Below are 26,062 nucleotides of genomic sequence, written 5' to 3'. Positions count from 1 at the left end.
GTAGGTTTCAGCCCAGGTTCTAAGTAAATAAATAGAGGTGAACATTTATTACATTACAAATGTATTACTATTGCATGGAACACTGACATAGAAATACCATTGCAGTAAGTGTGAATTCATTCATGCTCAGGCAGCGAAGCTGCTAATGGCCGTCTCCTCCGAGGCTGGTCAGGCTGTCCAAACACAGGGCATATTAAGTAGGAAGGAAGCTGTTTTGACTTCTGTATATTTTTGACCAAACAATTTTTCTAGAAAAATGCACTCGCGCTCAATAGCCATCAAGTCTATAACACAGCTGAAAAATACCTTTCTTGTAACATTACCTACTGATTTGACTGAAATATTGTATCGACATTAAAGTGGCTTTGATGGAATGGCCAGGTACACTAAGTGTTTCCATAGGCAACAGTGGCAGCCAGTGTGTTCTGTCTAGAACAAGGTAATGATGTGAGCCTGCATGGTCTTTATTGTGGCTGGAGTACCTCTCTTCAAGAATGGAATCTTCTGAGATTACTTTTCCACCTCTTACACATCCTCTAAAGATAGATGAATGTAAGGTACCCTCTGTACAGCAGCTTTTGTATCGCTGACGTTCTGGAAGATTGAAAGCAACTGTCTTTTTTAGAATGTAGGTTTGTATATCCTGGTTTTCTTTCCTTGGTTGTCCTGTAAAACATTTGAATGCTTTAAGGATCACAACATTGACTTGATTTGAATTTATCATGGATTACAAACTGAAGATGACCAAATGTAATACCAGAAATAAGAAACGATTCTCTATACTCTAAATACAGTGTATGCAAATTGTGTTTTATATTTAATTTTCATTTTTGTATTATAAAAATTGACATTTCAAAATGCAAGCATAAGCAAAACATTTCTTTCATATAAAGCACAATGTTGTTTAAAGTGCTTATTTCTAGCAAAGGGAACTTTGAATGCAACTACTGATTAAGACATCCATCCTTCTTTCTCAACCTGTTCAGTAGCAATTAGTTTAATTCTATGCTTGTTTAATCCTGTCAGAATGTATTAACATATTGACAGTCATTTATACTGTATTAATGCTGCAGAGCATACAGTGATCTTCGGAATTTGCCATTGTAGCACAATTATAGTTTAAGGAACAGAATTGTGTAGCAACTCTCAGGATATTGCAGGACTGGGTGCTTTGCTGTGTTGGTATGTGTTAATTTTTAATGTAGACGCCAGCACACAGCATTCTGCTCAAACGGCTGCTGGGGGGATTTAGAACAGGTGATTTAATCCAACTTGACAAACTAGTTAAATATTGACAAGGAGCGGAAGAGATTAAGCACTCAGGCTAGGGGACCTTAGCAAGTGGCAGGCTTCCTGCATCATTCCAGCACTGGCATCTTCACACGCTGCAGCAGGGCTAAGGAAAAGAGGGATAAAACAGGGAAAAGGTGACTGCTGCAATGAGCCATTTTGGAGACCAGGCTGTTGTCTCCATTTGTGGACGAATATGCACTATACCACTGCTTCAGCTTCTGCTGGTAAGTGAATTTTATTCCCAGAATATTCCGTATTGGCAGTGTTTCTGACTCTGTGGCTCCGGCGAATTCTCTCCTCCCACCTGCTGCTTTCAGGAAGAAACACTGCAAAAATGAAGGGAATAATCAGATAGTGCTCAGCAAGTCCCTGACCCACTGATTCTTAAGAAAAATATAAAAGATTGACCATTCTCTGAATGCCTTATGTGTCAGAGAATAATCCCAGCACTACAACCCCTGTTCTGCTTTCATGTTTAGTTAAATGCCTTCTATTAGCCTTTTCAAGGTATAGACCCTACCTTGCATTTACTGGAAAAACATATTTTGTCTGGATTATAAACATTTTTTATTCTACAGTAAATAGTTCTTAGTGACCCAACATTGCACCATTCCAAATCTAAGAAGTGCAGAGACCTAACGACAGGAATTTATACAGTCTGCTTATTTCCATTTGAGGATTAAATAGTTTGTTCATATAATGGCATTTGTTTTTCTGGGTTTGACACACTTTCAGTCTAGAGAGGCAGAGGAATTATTATTTGTGGCATCTCTTTCAGTACCATTTTAAATAGTCTCAGCCAAAAAACAAAGAGAGAGCTTTGCTCTGAATTATTTCCCTGGATGATTAAAATGTATTATTGATGGATGATTAAAGCCAACAGTAAGGATCTTGTTCAATATTTTTAAGCATTCCATTTGTGGTTGAGATGATTCATGGAAATGGCGTAAAATGAATTATATATTACATAGATTTAGGACTGTGTAGGTGATCTCTGAATAAATTATGATTTTTTACTTTTATTAATCTGATAGGATTGCATTGTAGACCATATATTGGAGATCTTTTCTGCAGCATGTGTAAACCATAGATGTTATGACATCCCTTGAAAGATGTACTGTGGTTACCAGGTGACCATGACCTTTTCGCTCCTCCGATCTCTTATGATATTTTCTCACGACTTTCAGTTCTAGTAGCTGCCCAACCCACTGTTCTGTGACCCCTTGGGTAAAAAAAGTGCTCCTGATTCTTAGTTTGAAATGCATTCCAATGTACAGTAGTTTTCCATCGTGTCCTCTGGTTATGGCTGCGTGGGGCAGGGCATGGAGACTGTGCAAAGCCAGGATCTGTAATCTGACCCTTCCTTTATTTTATTTCTAGATGATTTTTGTAAGAATGTGTCTTTTGGGTGTGTGAAATGTGTTGTTTTTTTCATGGAGTAGAAAGCTGCTTCACTTCCCTGCTGGCGGTTTTGGGCTTGCCGGGTGATCCTGGGGGAACTACTGTATGCGCTTGTCTGACAAGGGGGCTGTGTGCCGTGTCACTGCCCTGTGCCCCTGCCTGAGCAGGCGAGTGGCGAGGCCAGGCAGGGCTTGGTACCCACACCACATCCGCTTCTTAGCCTGCGAGGTGAATGATCGCTCACGCCAGTTCTCTCTCCTCCCTCATTCAGAGTTGAGAATGCTCACTCCGATTTTATTGTATAGAATGATTTATGATCAGAATCACAAGAAGACACATTTACTTTGTTAAATTCACTTAAACTCTCCAAGTTGCATTCATAATGTATGTGCTGTATTATCTGGGAGCTGCCTGCCGTCTTCTTTCCTCCATGACAGCTGCTAATTTTCTTCTCACTGTAGCAATAACCTGCCTTACGTGGACACACACTTAAAAATATTCCTGCAGTGAGCAGGTGCGCATAATGTTTCTGTATTATTAAGAGGGCAACCCTAATTAGTTTCTAGCTGTCCTGAGCCACCGGGCCTTTCTGGAGAGAATGAGAGATAGAATTAAAAAAAAACATGGTTAGTGATGTTGAGGCCTGGAACTCAACAGGAAGGAATACAGAAATGTTGATAGATTGGGTATGTCTTTCTTCCAGTTGTTACAGCGAAGCGAACTGCTTGAATAAGCTGGATCGACTTATTCGATTTGTAGTGTTCAGTAAAGAAAAACACAGAATGTAAAAAGAAAAAAACACGGTTCTCGATTTGCTCTCAACAGAATCTTTACAGTTTTACCTGTGTTCCATCATCAGACGTCCCACGTCAGACGGGCCTCACTTCTCTGACCTCTGTCATGTCCATCCCCTTCTTGCCCAACACAAACACAGGAGCCCTTTTCATATCTGGCCACAGATGTACTCTGTACTCTGTACTTATTTTTCATTACTTAGTTATTTAATAATATTCTCTCAAAACTTCCAAGCCAAAAAGGTTTAAGGTTTTCACTGCTGTTTAGGTGCAAGAAAACATTGTATTGTGATTGTAAGGCACTGAACTGCCTGTTGTGTCCTTTAGAAGTTGAAGCTGTATGATAAACCTGTTAATGTTCAAAAAAGAACAATCTTATGTGGGAGAATAAGCTCTCCTGTTAAAACTGACAGGACCCGGATTCAAAATTTAAGGTCTGAACTTTGACTACAGGACTTCCATTGTATCCCTTGTGATCATCTGTAATAGGAACATTCAAACAGGCACATGTTGTAAGGAGTGGTATAGGATAAACCCAATCAACAAGAATATACATTTTTCGGAATTGTCATTGCAGTACATCTGGGCCATAAAGTTTTACTAGTAATGAGTAATAGATAAATAATAGAAGAGAAACGTTTCTTTTTCTGCTTATAGTCTGCACTTAAATTCACGTTTGCAAGAGAGTATCGTCTCGAATTACAGACAATAACGAGGATGAGTTTGTGAAAGATGAATGTTTCTGTACAGTTGACTCACAGTTTTCAGGGTTGTATGCTTATTTAACAGTACATACAGTATAATGCCCCAATGATAAACTTTCGTGCGGACACTACAGTATACAGGGTGGATTAGAAATATTACATGGTTTTATTTGAGTTTGAAATGTAGGAGCAATATATAAAAATAAAAGCAGTGCCAAAAACCACTATTTTCTAATGATTCTCTGTGCTTTTATTTTAAGGGGAATTCAGTTTACCTTCACTTAAAGCTCAGAGTTTAAGAAGAGAGCACTCTGATGCTTAATAGGATGTAGTTTAAAGACTATTTCACTGCAAGAAGCTAATATAAGTAATATTATAAAAGAAATCAAACTCCTTGGTAACAATGGAAACCCATCAGGAGATTGCAGATCCAATTCTTTCTTATCTGCCAGTCTGGAACCCCTGGAAAAAATGTGAGGCATGCAGTCCCTGTATTTACACCATGCAGTGAGTGATCCTCGTTGACTGACCCTCATTGAAGTCCTGGTCTCTGAGCAAAAAGGTAAACTGAAAGTTGCTAGAGTAAGCAGATCAGAAGATCAGATATATTTCACAGAGAATAAAAAAAAACATTAAATGAACTAGATTTTTCAAAATCTTTTTCTGACATTTTGTTTATTTTTTCAATTTTGTTCAGAGGTTTATTGCAAAATGCATATTTTCTTTTCTAAGTCACATAGAAACTAAGTGCTGACATGCCGATTGTGAGGTTTCAATCAATTTAAAAATGGATCACACATATTTAGCTTAAATGACCGGAATGGAAAATAGATTTTTGTGTTATTTCTCTACTGTGTGAGGCTTATCACACAAGACTACAAGATTAGAAATTTATCACAACTGTCATTACGTCTTATATATCCTGTAAGTACTGTAAGTGATTTGAATAAGTGACTTGATGGGCATCCCACAAATGACAAAGGTTGTTCCCTTTGTTCCATCAGAGCCTGTTTGCTCACCACAGTTCAGTCCCTGCTGATGCCTACACCATGGAAAGCATTCAGCTTGTAAGACATTCTCTTAACAAGACAAAAGATCACCTGCCCCTCTGCTGTTTTAGTTTGCCAAAGCCTGAGGGGTGCTGTGAATGTTTTGGAAATGTGTAACCCGTCTATAATGAGAACAGTGACTAAATATCACTGACCCATTAAGTGGAGTCGATACGACAGAAAGCGTCCGAGTCACACAGAGCAAAGTAACTGTCTTTTACATCAGAATGCGGCCAAAATGACTTCCTACAGCTGAAATGTTGTTTATTTTCATTTCAGCATAATGCTTGATAATTCCAGTACACCGAGGAGAGGAACTTGTGTTGGGTTCTTATATGTTCTGTATTTATTGTGCCCTTTACCAGTAGATACTACTATTTATGCATTTATAGCCTCTTAAATCTCATTTTTTTTATCAGGTAAACATCTCTATGTTCAGTTGTGCAAAACCTGGGAAATATTTAATTATTTGGTTCACTCATATGCCATATTAACTTTAACAAGCAAGATGGATCCTGGGTAGCCTTCCATTAACATTTTATTGTGAAGTGACTTAAATTTGTACCCAGTGCTCCATCTGGGATTTGAACGCACAGCCTTCTGATAACAAGTCTTTACAAAAATGTTTTGCCAGAAAATACAATCACAAATGGCTTCAAGATAAATGCAAGTGTCTATCGGATTCTTTTCCATATACATTAAAATTGTAATATACCAATAGTCGTACTTCCTACAAAGCACAATCCTAGATTTCTTTTCTTCTGTCTAGATAGATAGATACTTTATTGATCCCGAGAGGGAAATTGCAGTGCAACAGCAGCTTAACACAGACAACACAGCAACAGTGTAACGAAATAATACAATAATAATAATACAATACGTACAATACAATCAGTACAGTGAGAAGTGCACTAAGAAGAGTTACTCACAGTCCAGAACACACAAAGAACAAACCAGAACAGAACAGTACACAAAACGTTGTATTGCACAATATAAATATAAATATATTGCACAAGTCCCTGGCATATATTGCACAAAAACGGTTGTAAACGGAAAAAAGAAAAAGAACAGATTTATCAGTTTACTGTTTAGTCCAGAAACAGGTCACTGTCAATGTTGCCTCTGCCCAGACGCAAGGTGGATGCGTTGTACAGTCTAATGGCAGAAGGCAAGAATGACCTCCTGTAGCGCCCCCTGTCGCACCGTGGATGGATCAGTCTATTGCTGAATGTGCTCTTCATTTCCACAAGCATGTCATGGAAGGGATGGGAGACGTTGTCCATGATGGCCTCTAGTTTGGACACCATTCTCTTTTTAGCCACTACCTCCTGGGGGTCCAGGCCAGACCCAGTGACTGAGCTTGCTCTTCTGATGAGCTTGTTCAGCCTGTTAGAATCCCCTGCTGTTAGAATCCCAGAGCCCCAGAATACCACCGCATAGAAAATGGCGCTGGCCACAACCGACTGATAGAACATATGTAGCATCTTACTACATACAGTACATTGAAGGACCTGGGACTCCTCAAGAAGTAAAGTCGGCTCTGACCCTTCTTGTAGATGACCTCGATGTTCTTAGACCATTCCAGTCTATCGTCGATGTGCTCTCCCAGGTACTTGTATGAGTCCACTATCTCCATGCCACTCCCATGGATGTAGACAGGAGTAGGTTTGACCCTTTTCCTCCTGAAATCTATCACCAGTTCCTTCGTCTTTGCTACATTCAATTGTCTACATCTACTCATGTAAAATCTGTATATACCCTGAGATTTTGCAGGGGTAATATCTTAACTAAAGAGAAAACCATACTGTATTACATAGAGTTTTCTCCACCCCATCCCACAGAGTAAGTGGTTCATGACATGAAAGAAGTTTCCAGAGCTAATGTTTCCTGTCAAAAACATTTGTAATAAAACTATACATGAACTTTCTATATTGATGTGTTTAAAGAGCAAATATTTCTACAAGCCTGCAGCACTGTGATGTAATATGTATAATGCAGCACAAAGTGGCCCTTTGTTCATTTGTACTGATCTCTTGTGATGACTGCAGTTCATCAGTCGAGTATTTTTACACACAAGGAAGACCTAAATGTTTTCCGCTATGAATGTTTCATGAAAAGCTTTTATGTTTGTGCGGCAAGACACAATGTTTGATATACTCGTCAATTACCTGCTGATGATATTATTTCCTCAAAAGGTGATCGATCATCTAATGGTGACAATGCCTGAGGCTGTGAATAAATACTGTACTGCTTGAAACAATCGTTGATTTGATTCAGGCACCACTGACATATGTCAACAGAATTAACATTTAAATATTTCTTTTTTTTTTCTTTAGACCAGGTTTGTTTCGCAGTTGATAAAGGGTGACACCTGAAGGCATGTTATCTTCACTGTTCAGAACTCTAATCTAAAAATCGAAATCTAAAAATTTTGATAGGTTTTGCACGTAGGGAAAAAAGCTCTGAGATTCCATTAAATTCAGTGTGATTGTTGAGGAGTGTCAAGAAGACGAGAGCTTAACATTTGACATATGTCAGCACTAAAATTAAGAGCTGTCTATCAAATCTGTCAGTGACTTCTGATGATTATTGGAGTAGACTTGCTGTGACACTGTGAGAGTAATAAACCAACAATAAAACATTCTAGGATAGAAAGAATGGAGCAGTTGACATTTGCATCTGTAATGATGCTAAATACTCCAATTAGTATTAATGTATAATTTATTGTCTCCCATTTGTATCACAAATACACAATTAAGGAAGATAAAGATATTTTAAAATATGCTTTTCAGTGCAAAATTAGACAACTTGGAGGTTGTCTTTGTGCTGTGCTGTGTTGTTCTTGTTTCAAAACAGTTCCAGAAACATGCTAGTGGTATTGAAAAATTTAAGGTTAAAACAACTGTTCTGAACCTAAAGAGATGCTGCTAAGCATTCAAATATCCATTAAAACAATGTCACGCAATCTAACAGCACCTCATAAAGCCCAATAGCTTGGTAAAGAATGAAGAGATTGCTTATGTATAAATCAGCTTTACAGCGACAGGCTTGTGGCACTTAGTGTTTCACTAAATCTCTTCATAATAGCCTTAACTGTTATTTGCATGTTTTACTGCCAAAACCCAATAACCACCCTGTAGGTGAAATGCTTGAATGTTAAGTAGAAAGTCGAGGACCCTTTGACCCTTTGACCATTGTACATGGTGGTAGTGGTCACTGGGCTATCATGCTGTGCTGTAACCTCCATCTGGCCAACCAGCTGGCCCGTAACCAGATGGAGAGACAAGCTGGAATTAAAGCTCATGGGGAGAGCCAGCTAACACACGAGTCTGCCTCCGTGCACGAGGCCAGGAGCTTTCATTCCTAGTGCATTGTGGTGGCTTTAAAAGGACTTTTTGAGCAGTGCTGTGAGGAAGAATATTACAATTATTTACAGGTAGCTGGTGTCTGCTCTGCATACTGTACAGTATGTAAGGCTGTATGAAAATGGGAATGGTGCCATCACAATGTACAAAATTGTATATGCCTGTACTCCTTCACGTAATGGGCAACCAGTGTTAGAACTGTAAGTGTGTGGTTTCCAGACTCAAGGGAAGACCCTTAAAACTGTCAGTGAGGGGAATACAATAAGCCCATTCTTGAGTAATAGAAGCGTAGACAGAACATTTGATTACATTGAGATCACCCTAGACATTGAGATAGAAAGGAATTTACCAGCAAGAATATGATGCCTTTTAGACAGAGATGTGAGTAGAATCCTATCCTTTGCCATGAAGCACTGCTGCCCCTGACAAGCAGATGATATTTAGGGCTGAAAATATTTGATGCAGAACTGGTGACAAAGGGTATTTTTTGCAGTGGTCCTGAGGTGATCAGCAGCACTAAGCTCTAACATAAAGAAAGCAGACTGAGCAGATTTTGTGCAGTTAGAGGGAAGACAGATCCATGCAGATAAAACAGCACTTCATGTGATCTTGCTTTTTAAAGTCAAAGTATGTAAACTCTTTAAAAGAAAAGTAGCTGAGATCAACAAGGCATTTTTAACATCATACAAATCGTAAGCCACGTGTTTTTTTTAGTTCTAAGAAGAGTTGCTTTGCAAAGCAGAGCTCTTTTAACATTTACTTTAGGTGAAATGGAAAGTAAGACATGGAGGAGAAACAGCTGGATTGTGAGTAGAGGTTCATTGTTCAGTAATGTCATCTAGAAACAAGGTGGAACAGTGCTACTGTTCTGTTTTGCAAGGATTAATAGGTTAATAGGCAATGAGTGAATATTGAACAAAAGTTTAAATGCTATTTTTTGACAGGGGTTTATCAATGTTCTACAGTGACAGTCAGAGAATTGGCACCAGTGATGAAAAAAATATTGCGAAAGTGGGTTGTTGCCTGTCGTACAGTACCTTTCAATCACACCCACTGTCCTGCTAAACGTTTGTACCCTTTCTGATATATTGTGTGCCAGTACTAATTGCTTTACATACTTTACTGTTGGAAATCGACAAATTAAATTGGAAATCGTCATCTTAAATGTCAGACTACCTTTTGTGTAAGTAAGTGTTATATCTATTATCTTACTGTTCTATTCATTTAAATAAGCCTAATAACATTTTGTTTATTTCATAATTATAAAAATAGTATTGTATAGCTGAACCTGTATAAAAAAAAAACAGATTTAAGAGTGTGTTCCTTCTTCTTTATGAGATTAGTGCAGTATGTAACCCCTCAAAATTCCTTGGAAGGACATACTTATATTTATGGTAATAATGTTCTTTAATGCTGCAGGATTCTGTGGAATGTTCATAATTGTTTCAGCTTGCATAGTTAAACATATTCAAAAAAGGATTACTGTCAATGTAATAATTTATTTTGGATATTGCAATTCCCCACCAAATGTGAATTGCACGCAGCTTATAAGTATTTTCAGCTGATCCCCTCTGTTAATATGAATTCACACACTGTATGCTGAATGAACCAAGTTTTGATTGTCATGATGAAAATGTGGCAATAGAAAATATACTGTAAATCCCTTTTCAATTTGTTCTTACATAAAGTGTAAAAAAATTCAATTCAACTTGTAATGTCTGTATTTTAAAAATATACTGATAACAAAATATATTCAGAATCCTATTAAGGTCATATCAGTGCAATTATTCAAGACAGTACAATACTTGCAGTCCAAAAGTAAATCTCTTTTAAAAGATTAAAGTCCTTTACCTGAAATAACTTCTCTGTGTGGAACATTTTAAACGCCTTCCTCTTGCCTGGGGGAACGAAACACTGTTATTTTTGGATTGCATTTTCATTGGTTCTAAAAACTAAATTCTGTTGACATCCTTTGATTATGTACAGACTGCTTGAAACTAACCTTGCCTCAACAGGCTTTCAAACAAAAGACTTCAAAACAACAAGACAAACATGTTGAGTTGACAGTCACAATGAGCTATTTGTCTAACAAATAATTTGGATTAAGATGAGCATAAACAGTAGTTCTACTGCTGATCAGTTGTCCAATATACACATTTAATACTCAACTCTTGTGATGTTCAAGAATATGCTTCATGTTTGGAATCTCCTAGAAAATTCTAAGGGCAGTGTTCACATTGAACTATATTAGCAAATATTCTAAAGTAAAATTACCTGAAGACAAGGTATTGCTCAGATTTACAGTACTTCCATATGCAGAGTATACATATAGTATGCTTTTTTAATTATAAATTTGAGAATTGTGTAATTATTTTTTTTACTTGTTAGTCAGTCTTTTAAGAATAAATATGCAGGAACAAACGATGTTGCACTCACGGTTTTAACTAAGAGTAAAGATCCCAGATAATCTCTTTCCCTTAATCTCGTATTATGCTAAACTAAAATCTGACCTCATGTTTTCTTTGTACCAAACTACAGTACATCTGATTAGAATATATTCCTGTAAAGCATAACGTCTAAATAGGGTTGGTGCCTTTCTTTTTTATTGACACATCATTCTGTCATTCAAAACTCTGTGATCTGTTTAAGATATTCATCTTCTCTTGTTCTCGCACCAGGATAACAAGCCTCACAGTGTTAAAATAAGACTGTTATGCTGATTTTCTAAGGGACATATTTTGTGCACAGGTGGTTCGGCACTTGCTTAAGCAGAATGATAAATGATAAACTGGCAGACTGGCATCTTGGTGATATGTCTGTCATGGTGGTTCATCTAGACCTGGGCGCCAAGTTGGTGACTTCGATGACATTGACGCCTATTAGTCTCTGTGGCTGTTTATCAAGAGCATTCAAGATCCCTCATGTGGGTGCACCCCTGCTAGAAGAACACAGTGTTACAGCTGCTTGGCATATTTTTTACTCTGACCTTAAGCAAGCCTGGTTTGGTTAATGTTAAGATATGGGCCATCAGTCACGAAAAGATCTGTCTTTTCATACCTCCTGTACTATATACTAACTGTCTCTTGAAGTAGTTCAGGGGGGTAGCTGCGTCAGCATGCATAGGCTGCAAAGGAACAAGTAATAGGTTTATTCCATGCTGAAAAGAGACGAAAGAAAACACAACGTTTCTGAAGAAGGCTCCACAGCTGAAACGTTGTGTTTTCTTTCTTGTATGAAAAGAACATGCACTTCATGCTACATGATTTGAGTCATTATCATAAGCCTGCAAACTTGTGTCGTTTTAAAGTAGGATATTGTTCTTTTGACCACATAGTACGCATATGGTCTTTAAATGTACTGCAGGGGTAATTCTATCTCAAGTACACAAAAATAAGTTGGATTTATACCAGGGTTCAGTGGTACTGAGCCTGGTACAAAAAGTGACATCACTGCCTTAAAAACCGAGACAGTGTGGAATTATCCTGTGACAGAAGTGTTTCTGCTCTGAAACAGCGAGTGTTTGGGATCGAATCCCAGCGGAACAGCAGCTGCATCCATCACGAAATGACATCTAAATTTCATCTTTCTTGCAAACATTGTCTAAACTTTGAGGATCCACCTGTGGTAGTACACTGATTAGAGAGCAGGGCCTGAAAGAGGTTTATCTTTCAGATGAGAGATTCTTGTGCTGATTCCAATTTAATATGTGGGTGAACATGGAAGCCAAGCTGAAAATTGTTAAGTTGGAAAAAAAAAACAGTTGAAGAAATCAAATTGCCAACTACTTGTGAGGAATGCTTTGCCAGTTGCCTAGATAAAGCAAAAAGAAATCTGTCCATACAGAAAGGAAAAAACAATCAAATCAGCCAATGTGCGGTACTTCATTTTGTTAAACTTAAATGAAATAAAAATAATAATTTATAATCCACCTACACTATGTAGATTTTTAACCAAATGTTCTCTGCTCCCTCTACTAAGAAAAACATTGATTTGTTTTAGTCAGGGACCCGAAACTGGCTAATACAGCAGAATTATTATATTAAAACATTTTAACTTATATATATATACTGTGTTCTGGATACTTCTTTTGAAACAAACCTTTGCATCAAGTGCTCCAGAAGAACATGTCTCCTTAACGTTTGTTAAATTCGAGATGCTTTTTTTTATTTTTAGCTCTTATTCCTGGGATTTTTTAACTGCACCGTTATAAATAGTACATTGTAACTAGAATTTGCGTATTTGAATTCTTGAGAAAGGTCAGCTCTTGCATCTCTTCCTGTGTTTATTTACTGTATTCATTCTGTCTGACTGGTCTCACAGCAGCGTGCTGACAAAATGCATAATCTGCCCTGAGACTAAACACAAGGATGGGCCATTCTAATTTTTCTAAGTTCTGTTGCAGTTTCACCCAATTTCAACATTAAAAGCAAACAGCAGGAAAATGCTGAAGAAACCAAGTCTTCGTGATGTTTAGTGCTTGGTTATTGTTACAGTGCTACATTCAAAATGCGCAGACTGGTGTAAAACGTTCCCTAGACAGCAGTCACTGGCAGCAGCTGTAGCTGGTGAGGTTTAGAGACTTTGATTCTGAAGATAACTTCATTCCTACATTGAAAGATCTTTAGTCTTCAGGGTGAAGGTTTTGCTTGAAATTTGCTGCCTTAAAAAAAGACTGGTGTCTTTATTATGAAATCACAAGAATCACTATTATTGTACACAGATGGAGGCCAACTAATTATATGGCTCCTTAAAGTATTTTTTTACCTTTGCAAGAGCATTGGGTTTAAATACTGATGCAACCAAGTCTTTTCCATTTTTCATTCACATTAATTATGTGTTCACTTCTTTCTTTTTAATTTTGGTTTGAATGTGTGGAGAAGTGCCATCTGAAGGCTTTGAAGTTACAACATGTGAAAACATTTGAATTCTTTTGCAAGGCACTGTATAGTTACTACTATAGGTAATTATAACTAATATAACTATAACTACATAACGATAGCATTCTGAAGGCTGATTTTCAAAAGTAATAAACAAAATCTAGCTTGAAATGCTGAATTACTGTGGACCTAGTAAGCACAGTGTGCTCTGAACATTTGTAGATTGAAGTTGCATGTGTAGTTCTGTCTTAAAGTCTCTTGGGATTCATGGTAGAAATTACTCTGTTAAAAAATAGGGTTCTTCAGATTTTCTTTTGAGTGCAGGCAATCCTGAATCTTAAGAAAGCATAAGAAAATATTTCTCCAAAACAAAGTTAGGCAGTAGACTGAAAAATGAAGATGACATGCCCAGACATGGGTAGAAAAGAAGACGTACTGTAAAAGATTGGTCATGAAAATTAATTCACAACCACTTTCCTGGTGAGGAGAAATTCAGATCTTAATGAATCATTTATCATGAGAATGTCTGACCTAAGGGACACTTGTAAAGTTTAGCTTTAAAAGCATGTGAATTATCTGTAGAAAGATAAAAGCATGGGTCAAAGCTCTCTCTTCTTTATTATCAAGAGATGATGTAGCTCTCATGCCTGTTGATGTTAACTGGACTAGCCAATAATGCAAACCAGAGGTGATGTCAAAGCCTTTAAATACACAACATCTGGAAGGAATGTTTTTGTTCCTGTCAGCTAAAGGCAGAACTCATGTGTCATGATTTACATCCTTTACTTTGCACCCTTTTAAAATGTAGAGCAGTTTTCAACTTCTTAATGTTTGTTCTATTCCAGCAGAGAAAAAGGAAAGGATATTAGGCATTGACTTGTGTTACTTAATGTACTGTAAGTGCCTTTATTTCTTTTATAGTTTCTTGTAGCAACAATTCCTTATATTTGACAAGACATGAATAAAAAGGGGGACTGTTAATCTCCTGTTATTTTAAAACAACTACAGTACAGCAGGTGTCTTTGTTGCAGTGGAAAAGGTAGCAAGCAAAATAGCTTGAGCTGTGCGCAATTCAACTACCTAGAAATACAGCCTGTCTCTTTGAGATGGTCAGCTCAAGAATCTCAAGGGTCTTTCAAAGAGGATTAGGTTAGTCTTTTTTATATCAGAGCTGGAGCCATCTACAGTACAGTACCACTGTCGGTTTGACTCCTGTGAATGCAAGCCAGGTGATTCTGTGTTTCTTTGTTTATGAATTTGTGTACCTTGACTTTTTGGCTTGCGGAGAATAAACAAGGAATGTCATTTGTGGACATTTGGTCGATGTGATTCCCTGCGCATTTCATGTGGATCATGTTTTTAAACTAGCAACATGGCTAGCTTAGTGACTTTTTGTACAAATAACATCACACAAGTCATATTTAGATTTACCCTTTTCCGTATTTTCATGCTAAATTTCTGTTCTTGAATGCTCAGAATGGGGAGATTAAAGAAGAAAGATATTTGAATTAGTCAATGTTTAAAAAGTAAAAGAAAAGTATAATACAGTATGCCTCTTATGAGCTTTTTAGTTTATGTACAAATGCAAATGGGTAGTGATTGTGCTTGTTTTTAAATACGTAGAGTTTATCCATAATTATTTGATAATGTTGTATTTCTTAGGACATTGCAGTCATATGGCAGCAACAATACTGCCAGGTTTATTGAAATAATTAGTATGCATTAAGTTTTTCATTTACCTCAGCTCATAAGGATAAAGTCACTGCCAAAAAATTCAGGCCATCCAAACTTAAAGTACTCCAGGTTTGGATTCAGGCCAATGTGTCCTGTCCCAGATTGGTACCGATTTTACCAACTCAATTAAATTCAAGCCTGCAAGGTCTTGCATAAGAGACTTTTATCTGAATGAAAGCCAGCCTGCTCAGCTGTATTTAAACCCATACTTTGCAATCACAGTCCAGTTTAGAGGATTACTGATTATTTTTTTAACTTCTAGTACCAATAGCAATTCCTTCTGCTGCAGAATTGAAACAATTTACCTGTTAGTGACTAGTTATTAACTGTTGCCTTCTTTATTTAACTTGAGCTTTCTTTTGGAGGAAAAGAATGTTGAAAGACTACTTTTTATTAAACCGCTCTCTGGATTCAATAACGTCTGTATCATAGTGGCTCACTATTTTCCTGACAATTCTGACAATTTAAAGAAGATGATACACAAATCTAAGCAGTAGTATGTTTCAGAATTGATAAATGTGATGCAAAATTTCACTCTTCTATTTAACATCAATTCAAAACTCAGTGAGGGCTGCATTTTGAGGTGTTTATAATATCAGTCTAGGCTGTAAGTAAACTTGCTTCACAACAAAGTATATGAATGTTTACTGTTATAGCATTTAAAATCTTAAATGTTAAAGGACAGGAATTCAGTTTTATTGTATAATATTTATTGAAACAGACATCATTGCAAAAAGTACTAGTAGTAGTAATAGTTGACATTTTCAATAATAGAATTACAAGTGGGTATAACCTGTTATTATATCTTGCTGATTTGAAGAATTATGCTGTTAAAAGTTTTAACATTTGAGAGTTTCCTGCTAAGTTATTTTTACTTTAGAATAGATTTGTTTTAAACACTTGTTTTTAATTTGTTCTTATTGTGTATTGTACTAACAGTAACTGGAAAATGTGAGCGTACCAATTAGTCTGTAGGACATAATGTAGGCTAAGCCTCTTTAATTTACATTTATGAGACACTGGAATTTATTATATTGAATGTGTTGTGTAGCAAATGCATTACTAGAGTGTATAACAGTAATGAATTGCTCTGCTTTCCTGTTTGGGATTAAACGTTATGAACTCTTTAATTCTGAGCATTAAAATAGATTTTCTTTAATGGAATCATGGGTGACTTCAGTTGGAATTGTTTTTCTACCTTTTAGTGCTTAAAATCCATTTTAATCTATTTCAAGTGTAAAATGGAGTTACTCAGTGTCCCTCACTTACCGAAAATGTGGTTTGATTATCTATGACTAGCACATTAATTACAGAATAGAACATGGCTCTGTACAATTCTTTTTGTAGGTCAGTGAAAATGATCTTTAAAATATAGGGCTGTAAGAGTCAAACCATTTTTTTTTCTTCCTGTTTGGATATTATTTAAGCCCGGAATGTACAAATGTGCCTTGCTTTTCAGTAGTAACAGAGTCCCCGTCATGAAATGAGCATTTCTGCGTTGATAGGAAGCAAGACATTAAGGTTAGAATTAGTACGCTGTCCAAATGTTTAGTTGCTTTTTTATTTAGTTGTCAAACTGTTCAGTTGATAGATTTTTTTTTATCCCCTGGGCAAGTTCCCATTTGTCATTTACCTTCAGGCGTATAATCACCATCAATTCAGCACTTTGAATTGCAAAGAAATGCAAGCCAGCTGCAGCTATATGATAATGTGAATATTGCTATTTTAAGAACTTCTAAAAGAAAGTGTATTTATTTTTGGAAAACTAAAAGTCATTTTGGATTTTTCCAAGCACTAGATGGTTTTCGTTATTAATTTAAATGTGACATCAATCTTTAATCAGTGTTCATGTAAAAAGTGCACCTACAGTACACATCTCCTTACCCTATGTTTTTTTTTATTTTCAAGGCAAGAAGTTTAAAATCTATTTACACCTTTTTGAAAATGCAGAAAACCATTTTCCGTCCTGAGCTGGACATCAGAGCTGGACATCAGTTCTGTTTACTTTTAAGTGTTGATTTTCGATAAGCACTTGAAGGAGTGAAAAATTAGGGTGTTTGGTGGGTTACTACAGTACTTCTTTAACTAGGGAAGATTCATAGAACTGTCCAGTACATCCAATATCTTCCCACACGCATCTTACACCCCACTTAGAAGTGTCTGATCAGCACTTTATAATCCCTAAGAAAAATTAGCTTAGCCCCTCATAACTTTGGACTAAAGGTTATCAGCTTTTAGTGCTCTATATCTCTCTCCATTTAAACAGCTGATCAATCTCTAACCACACACATAGTGTTAGAACCAAGGATTTGTGTTCTGATGAAAAGTAAGTAAAGGCACTTATTTATTCACATGGCATAGCATAAAAGATGAGAATAAAAATATATCCGTTTATAGTATATATAGTATACATATATCCGTTTATAGTATATTGTGTGTCGTTCAATTCAACTGATTTTTTTAGGTATTTTCTTCTTGTTTTATTTTTTGTACCTCAGAGTGCTGAGGATCATGTTTAATCAGCCAGTAAGCTAGTTCTGGAATGTGTGGCTTGTTTCAACATCTGTTCCACATATGGACTGAGCTAGCCACAGTTATATAAATTAATCACTAAATAATTTAAACATTAACAAAACCATAATAAACCTGAATTTGATTGATGTGCAGACATATTGGAAAGCAGAAACAAATACAGAAAGTAATGTTAAAGCATTAATATAGACAGTTTTAGCCCCTGAGGTAGTGACAATTTTATCTCAAAACCGTGTAAAAGTCATTGTTGATTTAATAAACTTCTTGTTTCCACAAAGCGCTTTTCTCAGATTGTTTAAGATATATTGGTTACAGATAAGGGCTAGAAAATATTTGCTTGTTTGGAGAGTAGACCTGAGAAAATTATTCTCAGAATGTCTGAGGTATTGCTACTGTGTATGTGCAGCCCCAGGGAAATAATTTGACTTGAAGGAAATTTCTTGGGTGGGAATGTAAATGTCTCACCTCTGTCCCATCCCCCACAGCAAAAACACTACTTAACCCTTTTATATGTATTTTCTAAGGCATGTACTGTATGTGGACAACGAAGACAATAGGTATTAATCATTTTAAAACTGTATCACTGACACTTTAAAGAAGTGTTGGTCTACCTTAGCAGTCCTTAATACAGTATTAGTGTATTTTAAGCTTCTTTCAAATTGTGTAGAATCATGAAAACGTAATCATGAAATAACTTTCAGTCATCTTTTGAAGTACATTGCAGTTTTGTGCATAACAGAATAACCAACTTGACTGTTTCCGATTGATTTTGTATTGTACAGTACATATTCAGACTCTTACTGTGTAGGCTTACGGAGGGCGGTGTCTTTCGACCAAGCCCTGTATTGCCTGTAACCTAAATTACCACAGCATACAGTACACACTCATATAACATTGGTCCATTCAATAGTGGCAGCATTTCCTTCATTCTTCATGAAAATAGAGAGTTATTTCAGGTCTTGGTATTTGTTACTTTAGAAGTCTGGTCTCATTTTTTCTACCACGCCTAGTTTAAATACACCTGATATTAGTCCCCTGTGAGCCGCAGTGTAGCTACTGCTGCCTAAAAAGAGCAATGTTTTTTCAAGCTTTCCATTTGCTCTTGCAGACATAAGGCATTTAATTTAGTTTACAAAATAAAAGAAAATCTAAGGTTAATCCTAACTTTTTATGTACTAGAGGGAATTTATCGTGGAAATCTAATAAAATAAAATACTATTTCTGAACTAAACCCTGCCCCTCAAAAATCCCACATCTATTACTGAGCATTTTACTTTTCTATATTTTGACATTGGTCTGCTTTTCCCTTGTTTTCCAATTACATGAATGAGTGACTTGTTTAAAGAAGTAAGCCATTTCAGTGGAATGTACTTTAGAATGTTTTGAAAGATTACCAAAAGGGATCCAGATGCTAACAGTGGGTTCTTAAAGACGCTGATATTAGCGGGGGACTGGAGATTAGTTACCAGATAGCTGCATCAATGAGTAAAGGTTTGTATTGACATACAGGGTCAAAATTACAGATATGCAAAGCCTCCTTACCCATATACTGTATGAGTTTCATTCAGCAAAGAAATACTGTGGGGCAGAAATACAAGCTACCCTTGTATTCGTGTAATCTATATTCTGTAACACACCTACTATATGTGAGCTGTTTCAAGGAAAGGGAATATATCAGTGTTGTTAGTTTTCTGGTAGCCTTGACATTAAAGATTTTTTTCCGGGCCCAAATACTGAATGTTTTCATTTTATGCAGTGGACAGTATGTACTTACTGCACTGTACTGTATGAGCGACAGTATAGTACATCAACCCATGCTTTGTTTTAAATAAATGAACAGGATTTTAACGGATCACACAAAGCTAATGTTTCTTTTTGTAGGTCATGGCATAAATGGAAGTCTAGAATATACTACAAGATTATTTTTTTGAATAGTAACTAAGCAGGCACTGGCATCAATGGGCATGCTAAATATTATTCAGGAGAATAGTTTCCATAAAAATCAGGTTAGTCTCGATAAGAAACAGCTTTAAAAAATAGATGGTATTATTCATTGCGATCCTAACCTTTGCAATGTGCACCGCTCCACAGTTTTGTGTCTGGGAGTCTTAGGGAGAGCTCGGGTATAAAGCGAAATCACATGCAGGGATTTGGCAGTGTGGGTATTTATGTGCCGAATCATGCAAGGCACAATGGACTTTCCTCTTGACAAATCACATATAATCACCATAGTAACCCCACATAATTATGCATAAGATCTCAACACGCTTACAAAGGAAACCTGGCAGGAGCTGGGAGGAATTGTTGTGGAGGGTGATGGGAGACAGATGTGGGAGGTAGGTGTATACAAACACTGAGAAGTGATGACTGTGGATTTGAAAAATGAACAAAAGGCAAAGATCACAAGCTTTGTGCTGGAGGGCTCTGTGATAAGCCTAATGCATCATCTGGAAGCCTGGACAGACTGATGTAGATGTGTGAAAACTGGAGACTGATAGATACCGCCTGACCAACATTGCGATGGTTGAAAGTAAAAAATTCATCCATTATGCTCTTCCCTTCAATATAGATTGTGGATTGTGCAATAGCAGATGTATTCACGATTACATAAAGGTTGTGTACATCTATTCGATTTTAAAAAAGAAAGAAGGGTCATTCAGCACTGACAGAGACTGAATTCTCAAGCAACACTTGAGGATATTGCAGGACAAAACAATGTTGTCCCACTGCATGGCTGTTGCCAGACTTGAAGCATCTTGAGCCTCTCTCACTTCAGTTTTAAATCATGTCCCTGAACATTGCAGAAAGGTTCGTTTTATTTCCCTGGCCATTCCTTAATGTCTTCAAGTTCAGCCTGCTGTACAGGCGTAGAAACTGAGGCTGAAAGGGTCATGGCCTTGCCTGTTATGTCTGTCAGTACTATAGTACTATCAGCTCCTGCAGACATCCATCTTTACTTTTGCTTGTTTCTCTCTATGTGGTGAATATGTCATTGCAAATGTGGAACTTTAGGAGAGGTGTTGCAGGTTTGCACCAATGACAATTCTCCATTGTATCTTTGCCACCTGTCTGTAGTTTTTCCTTTATCCTACACTGAATTTAAATAAATGAGTTCCTGATGAGGCAGGATGGTGCTGAAAATGTGAAGTCCACACATTCAGTGTTAAATCAAAAATCCTCTTGGAGGAAACCATTTATAAAACTCTGCAATGATTAAGAAAGACTTGTACAACACAAATCTGTGGTGAGTGTTGTCTTATTACCTAGGAGGGGTTCACTGGACAGAATGGAAAACTTGAATACATTACATATTCACTCTCATCTGCACACTTTAAAAAAGCAAAAAGAATGTTATTATGTGAAGGGTTAGGAGTTAGAAGGAACATCCAAGCTTTGTCATTTATATGGTAATCATGATATAAAGCTATATTAATATCAGCGATGTTTGACATACAGTACTGTAGATCTTATTTGGAGGGGTATTTCAGCTTTCTGGGTTGGTTTTATGCATTCTGTGCAGCCACAAAAATTTCAGTCCATGCATTTAACAGATACCCCCCCCCAAAAGCTTAAGTTCAGCACACTTTGTAAAAAAAAACTGTTTGTTTTAAGGTTGAACATTTAATAATATAGATGTTTTCAAATAAGGCCATGGTCAAGTTAATAAGTTAACCTGCCTGTGAGAAAGACAGAGGACTAACAGAAGATGTTCCCTGTCTGATGGGTGATGTGTGCAGTTCCACAGTGCTCATCCTGTTTGCGTGCTTGTGGGTAAAGAGAGGAGGACAGGCGGAATTGTGCTCCCTGCTGCAGGGCTTGTAGCAGTGGGGGACAGCAGTTCATTTTAAAATTTAATAAAGATTAGGAAATCACACTGTGCACACGCACTGGCACTGAGAATGATAACAGAATGAGGGCACGTACTGTAGCTGAAAGCTGCAACAGCAGCAGTATTTTCTTACCAATCAAGATGAAGAATTAAATAAACGTGTCAGGAAACACAATATTGATGTTACATTGGAAATATATATATACAATATAAATATATAGCTCAGGTGGGTAGCTGCGTCAGCATGTGTAGGCTGCAAAGCAACAAGTCATAGGTTTATTCCATGCTGAAAAAAAGGAAGAAAGAAAACACAACGTTTCGGCCGTGGAGCCTTCCACACCTGAAGAAGGCTCCACGGCCGAAACATGTTTTCTTTCTTCTTTTTTTCAGCATGGAATAAACCTATTACTTGTTCCTTTGCAATATAAATATATGTCTTGTAACCCTTTTTCCCAAACCAATTGCTTTGCATGGCTGGGGTTAAGTATCTACAGTACATGAGCTTTTTGAGATATTTTATTGATACATCAATGACTTTTATTTCTATAGAAATCCAACACAGACTCCCATATTGTTTTTCTTTTATCTTGCTTCTCTTGGCCAAATATGAAAATCTTCCATTCCAGTCTTATAGACCTGTGACACATTAGGTCTATAAGGTCTGAAAAAATTAAAATAAAATAAAAACGTTAAATGAGAACAGGAATTGCAGTCCACCAGACCTTGACATTTACAACTGTGATGAGAGCTTCTATCACAGCATCAATCTGAATTTTGAAACATCTCAGCAAATGAGCCCCCATGGAACTTTATTTCATGAATTACTAATCTGTGTAGAAAAACCAACATAAAAGCCAGCCTTGCTCTGAAGGTATGCATGTCTTGAGCCAGCTACTGCAGAAGCTTGAAACTGATGGTGAAATGCAACCGCTAAAGGTAACCTTGCCCAAGTGTTTCCATGTGTCCAGTGTTAGATGGGATGTCCTCATATTCAAATTGGAGCATTCCTTCATACTGCAGCCATCAATTAGAGTTATATCTCAGAGACTGCAGCAGTAAGTCTTCCACTGAAACACTGCTCTTTCCAAGCCCAATTCCACTTCACTTCAGGAATCTGACAACATCTAAGTGCTCTTCTGCACTGCTCCAGGCACAGTAAGTGGAATTATATAGTAGAAACAGCTATGCAGCCCTACCAAAAAGTCCATAATTTTCTTAACAGTTTGAAATCAGTGCCTCTTGGGAGCAGTGCTTCTTTAGTATGTGTTGTAAAAATGACAGGAATAATGCCCATGTGAAAATGTTATATAGTGCTCAACAGCATGCTTTGAATAACACATCAGTATTAGCTACAAAATCTAATCTGTGCGTAGCCCTCATTACATTCTAATACTGGCATGCCACGTTTTTCACATTCCCTTTGTGCATATACAAGAGATTTTTTATTAATCTTGGAAATAATCTTTATAATTATGCTAAACAGTTCTAGGGCAGCAATCATTTCAACCTTATGGCGTGATATAAAATGAATACCTAGAACACTGTGGTAATTCTCGAGAATTCTGTGATTTAAGGTAAAATACAACACAAGCCTCGACACTGAATTGCTTTACTAAAACTTTAATTATTGAAACCTGAAGGGGCATTTACATAGAAAGAAATGGGTCCTCCTTATCCCATTTCTACACACAATAAGTATTTAGAAAAAATAAGCCTGCCATTACTACTAAGCTAATGATTTTTTTTAGCTTATTATTTATTTTTAAGCAATTTTTCTGAGCAGTTTACTTGCCAGCTGTTGTACTATAAATCACAGTTACTGAATCTAGTAGATGTGCACATATGCATTGGGCTGTCTAAACATAACAATTTCTTGTCAGTCATTGTAAGTCATTATTATACTGTCCTTGACTCATTTGACATTCAAGAAATAAACTTATGACCACTGGAAGACATAAAGAAGACATATAGAATAATCACAAATTATTCTCGTTGTTGTCAGCAGTAGTAACATAGTAACACTACATTTGTTTTGTGTTCTAAGGTACTTAAGCATAATTGTACTTGGAAATGCAGTAAATGTTCAAATTGGGATGATGAAGTACCACAAGGATCTGTATTAGGATCACTGTTCTTCTTCATTTATATCAGTGATCTAAATTCCAGTCCAGAGAAGAGAGACCAGACGTGTTAAAGGCCTTAAAAAAGTGTACTTCGCTGATGGGCTGAAAGATCTGAATCTTTTTAGTCTAATTAGAGAAAAACATGAAGAAACCCAATACAAGAATTCAAAATCCACCAGAGCATTGATAAAATAAATAGAGTGGGCTTCTTCAAAGTGGAAACTACTTGGAAGTGCATTTAAAACCTCGAATAGGATGTTATCAGTGTTATAATAGTGTTGTAGGAGTATGGAACAAGCTACCCAAGCAGCCATTTAGTTGAAGCCGATACTACATAATGGCCAGACGGACTGAGCGCCCTCCTTTTGTTTGTAACCTTTCTTATACAGTATATGTCTTTATTTTATGCTCATAGTGTATTACAGGTTACAGAACTTTTCTTAATACGGTTATTTTAATTCCATTCTTTGGTTGATTTTTAATTTCACTGAGGAACTTCATTAATCCTGGTTTTAGAGAAGTTGGTATTGATTTCATGGTGGCTAGACAATTAATGTTGAAAAACCTTCAGAAGAGCATGATTGATGTGATAAAGACCATTACAGTCAAATCCTGCGCTTTTGTTTTAAGATTCAAGGAATATAATTTAAGATCTGGCATATGTTTGGTATGCAGCCAAAGTAGGAAAATCATTGTGTGAAAGTTCAGTGTTTCATTTTACAAATAAATAATGCAAGACAAAACGATGAAGCTTATTGTTCAGTTTAGAGAAGGGATTGATATATTCACAGGTGATTGTGGCTGTTATAGTTTATGATAGGACTAAAACAAGATGATTTACTGTATAACACCTCCAGCTTTTTACATCAAATAAGTACCATGATCACGGCAATTACTGTGCTTAAATAATTTTAGACAAGAACAAGTCTATCCTTAGCTTTGCTCTCTTTAAATTAAGCCCTGTCATATATACTTAACTTCAAAACAACATTTAGGTCATCAAGTTGTTTTATTTTTCATATTATATGCACATATTATTTCATCCCAGGCAAATAAAAAAGCCAGGTAACTCTTATAAAATAATTTGCTCTTTTTTTGGGTGAAAAGGGGTTTTGATAACAAGTGAAGCTGACACTAGCTTCTGGTTTGCAGCTTCTAAAACTAAGGAGCCTGCAAGTAAATGTGGGGATGTGCAGCTATTGTGGAAAACAATGACATTTTCTGCTTCACAGGGACTAAAGGACAAAGTCAGGGAGAGGCAGGCCTGGCTCCCTGTTTATTCTGTTAGGTTTGCAGACTGGCATCAAGGGGTTGAGGCACAAAGGGAAAAAAAAATGGCATGGATCCATTTTTACAGTTAAGTACCCTTTAGCCAGAGAATTACCTCAATTCTTTTTTTCTTCGTTTGACATATTGGTTGCAGTTGGTCCTGTGTACGGTAAATTTAGTTTTGGCAACTTTTCCTTGCCCTTAATGGTCACCTAATGTGCCCTCCACTGGCATCTCAGCTGGACCCTCGCAACACCAGCAACCTTCAGCTGGCACATGGGGCAGCATTTATACAGCCCATTTGCGAAGCTGAAACACACAGATCGTAGATCTATAGACTTGACAGAAAATGTGATAATTGCCTCCATTTCAGCAGTAGGTGATTTATATCCAGTGAAGGGAAGAAAAGGCCTAATCCTTATGCTTTAGTGTTTGGATTGGAAGCAATACAGAGGCAAATATAGCAGGAGAATGCCATTTTCCACACTTGAAATCCTTCCCATCTCTCTGACCTCTTTGTTGATGCTATTCAATAATAAACCCCTTTGTGGAGCCAAACCAACTGGTACTTTATAATGATTTGAATTTGTGCTTAACGGTCAATGAAAGGACTGTCATTTTCGGTTTCAGGCTTTCATTCTTTTTTACTCGTTCTTTCATAAAAGGTATTCATGGAATAAAGAAAGCTGTGGTAATAGCAGCCACAATAATCATTTTCATTTATACTGCTCTTCTAGGTTTTACATTTTGATGGCGTCTGGTGCTGTATTTGTACAAGTGCTGAAGTATGGTATTCAAAGTGGTTCCAGGCTAGGCTCAGCTGTTTCTTTTTGGCCACTCCAATACTCTTTAATATTGGAGGATCGGCTTTCTAATTCTATTTACAAAGCCTTCTTTGCAATACACGCAGCCCAAGTGGCTTGTCCGTTTTATGCTATACATAAATAGGATTTCCCTCATATGTCAAGTACTGCGTTCCATTGTCGACCCATCGGTGGTGATGGATTTGCACAAACGAGCAGCATTTAGAATTATGCTCTCTCATACAAAGACACTGCCTGCAGTCTTTAGTCCATTTTGTTTTTGCAGATA

The 26,062-nt window shown here is 36.9% G+C and overlaps 1 protein-coding gene across 13 annotated transcripts in view; it reads left to right on the top strand.

Annotated features, from left to right (window-relative positions):
- LOC148649414 (nck-associated protein 5-like) overlaps positions 1–26,062 on the top strand; it is a 263,578-nt gene that overhangs the window by 73,346 nt on the left and 164,170 nt on the right. For 2 of the 13 annotated variants that reach the window (XM_088606027.1, XM_088606028.1), the window contains exon 1: positions 1,346–1,517. The exons of 8 other annotated variants lie outside the window; for them this stretch is intronic. In XM_088606027.1, the coding sequence (XP_088462153.1) occupies positions 1,440–1,517 (78 nt within the window). In that variant the 5' untranslated portion in view covers positions 1,346–1,439. Of the gene's footprint in view, positions 1–1,332; positions 1,518–26,062 lie in introns of those variants that run through there. 3 more of the 13 variants (XM_088606042.1, XM_088606041.1, XM_088606036.1) reach the window with 3 other exon arrangements.

This window comes from Lepisosteus platostomus, chromosome 14, assembly GCF_059453375.1.
Source record: "Lepisosteus platostomus isolate fLepPlt1 chromosome 14, fLepPlt1.hap1, whole genome shotgun sequence".
Lineage (NCBI taxonomy): Eukaryota > Metazoa > Chordata > Actinopteri > Semionotiformes > Lepisosteidae > Lepisosteus > Lepisosteus platostomus.
Note: the sequence above shows the minus strand (reverse complement) of the source record. Positions and strands in the feature narration are given on the sequence as shown.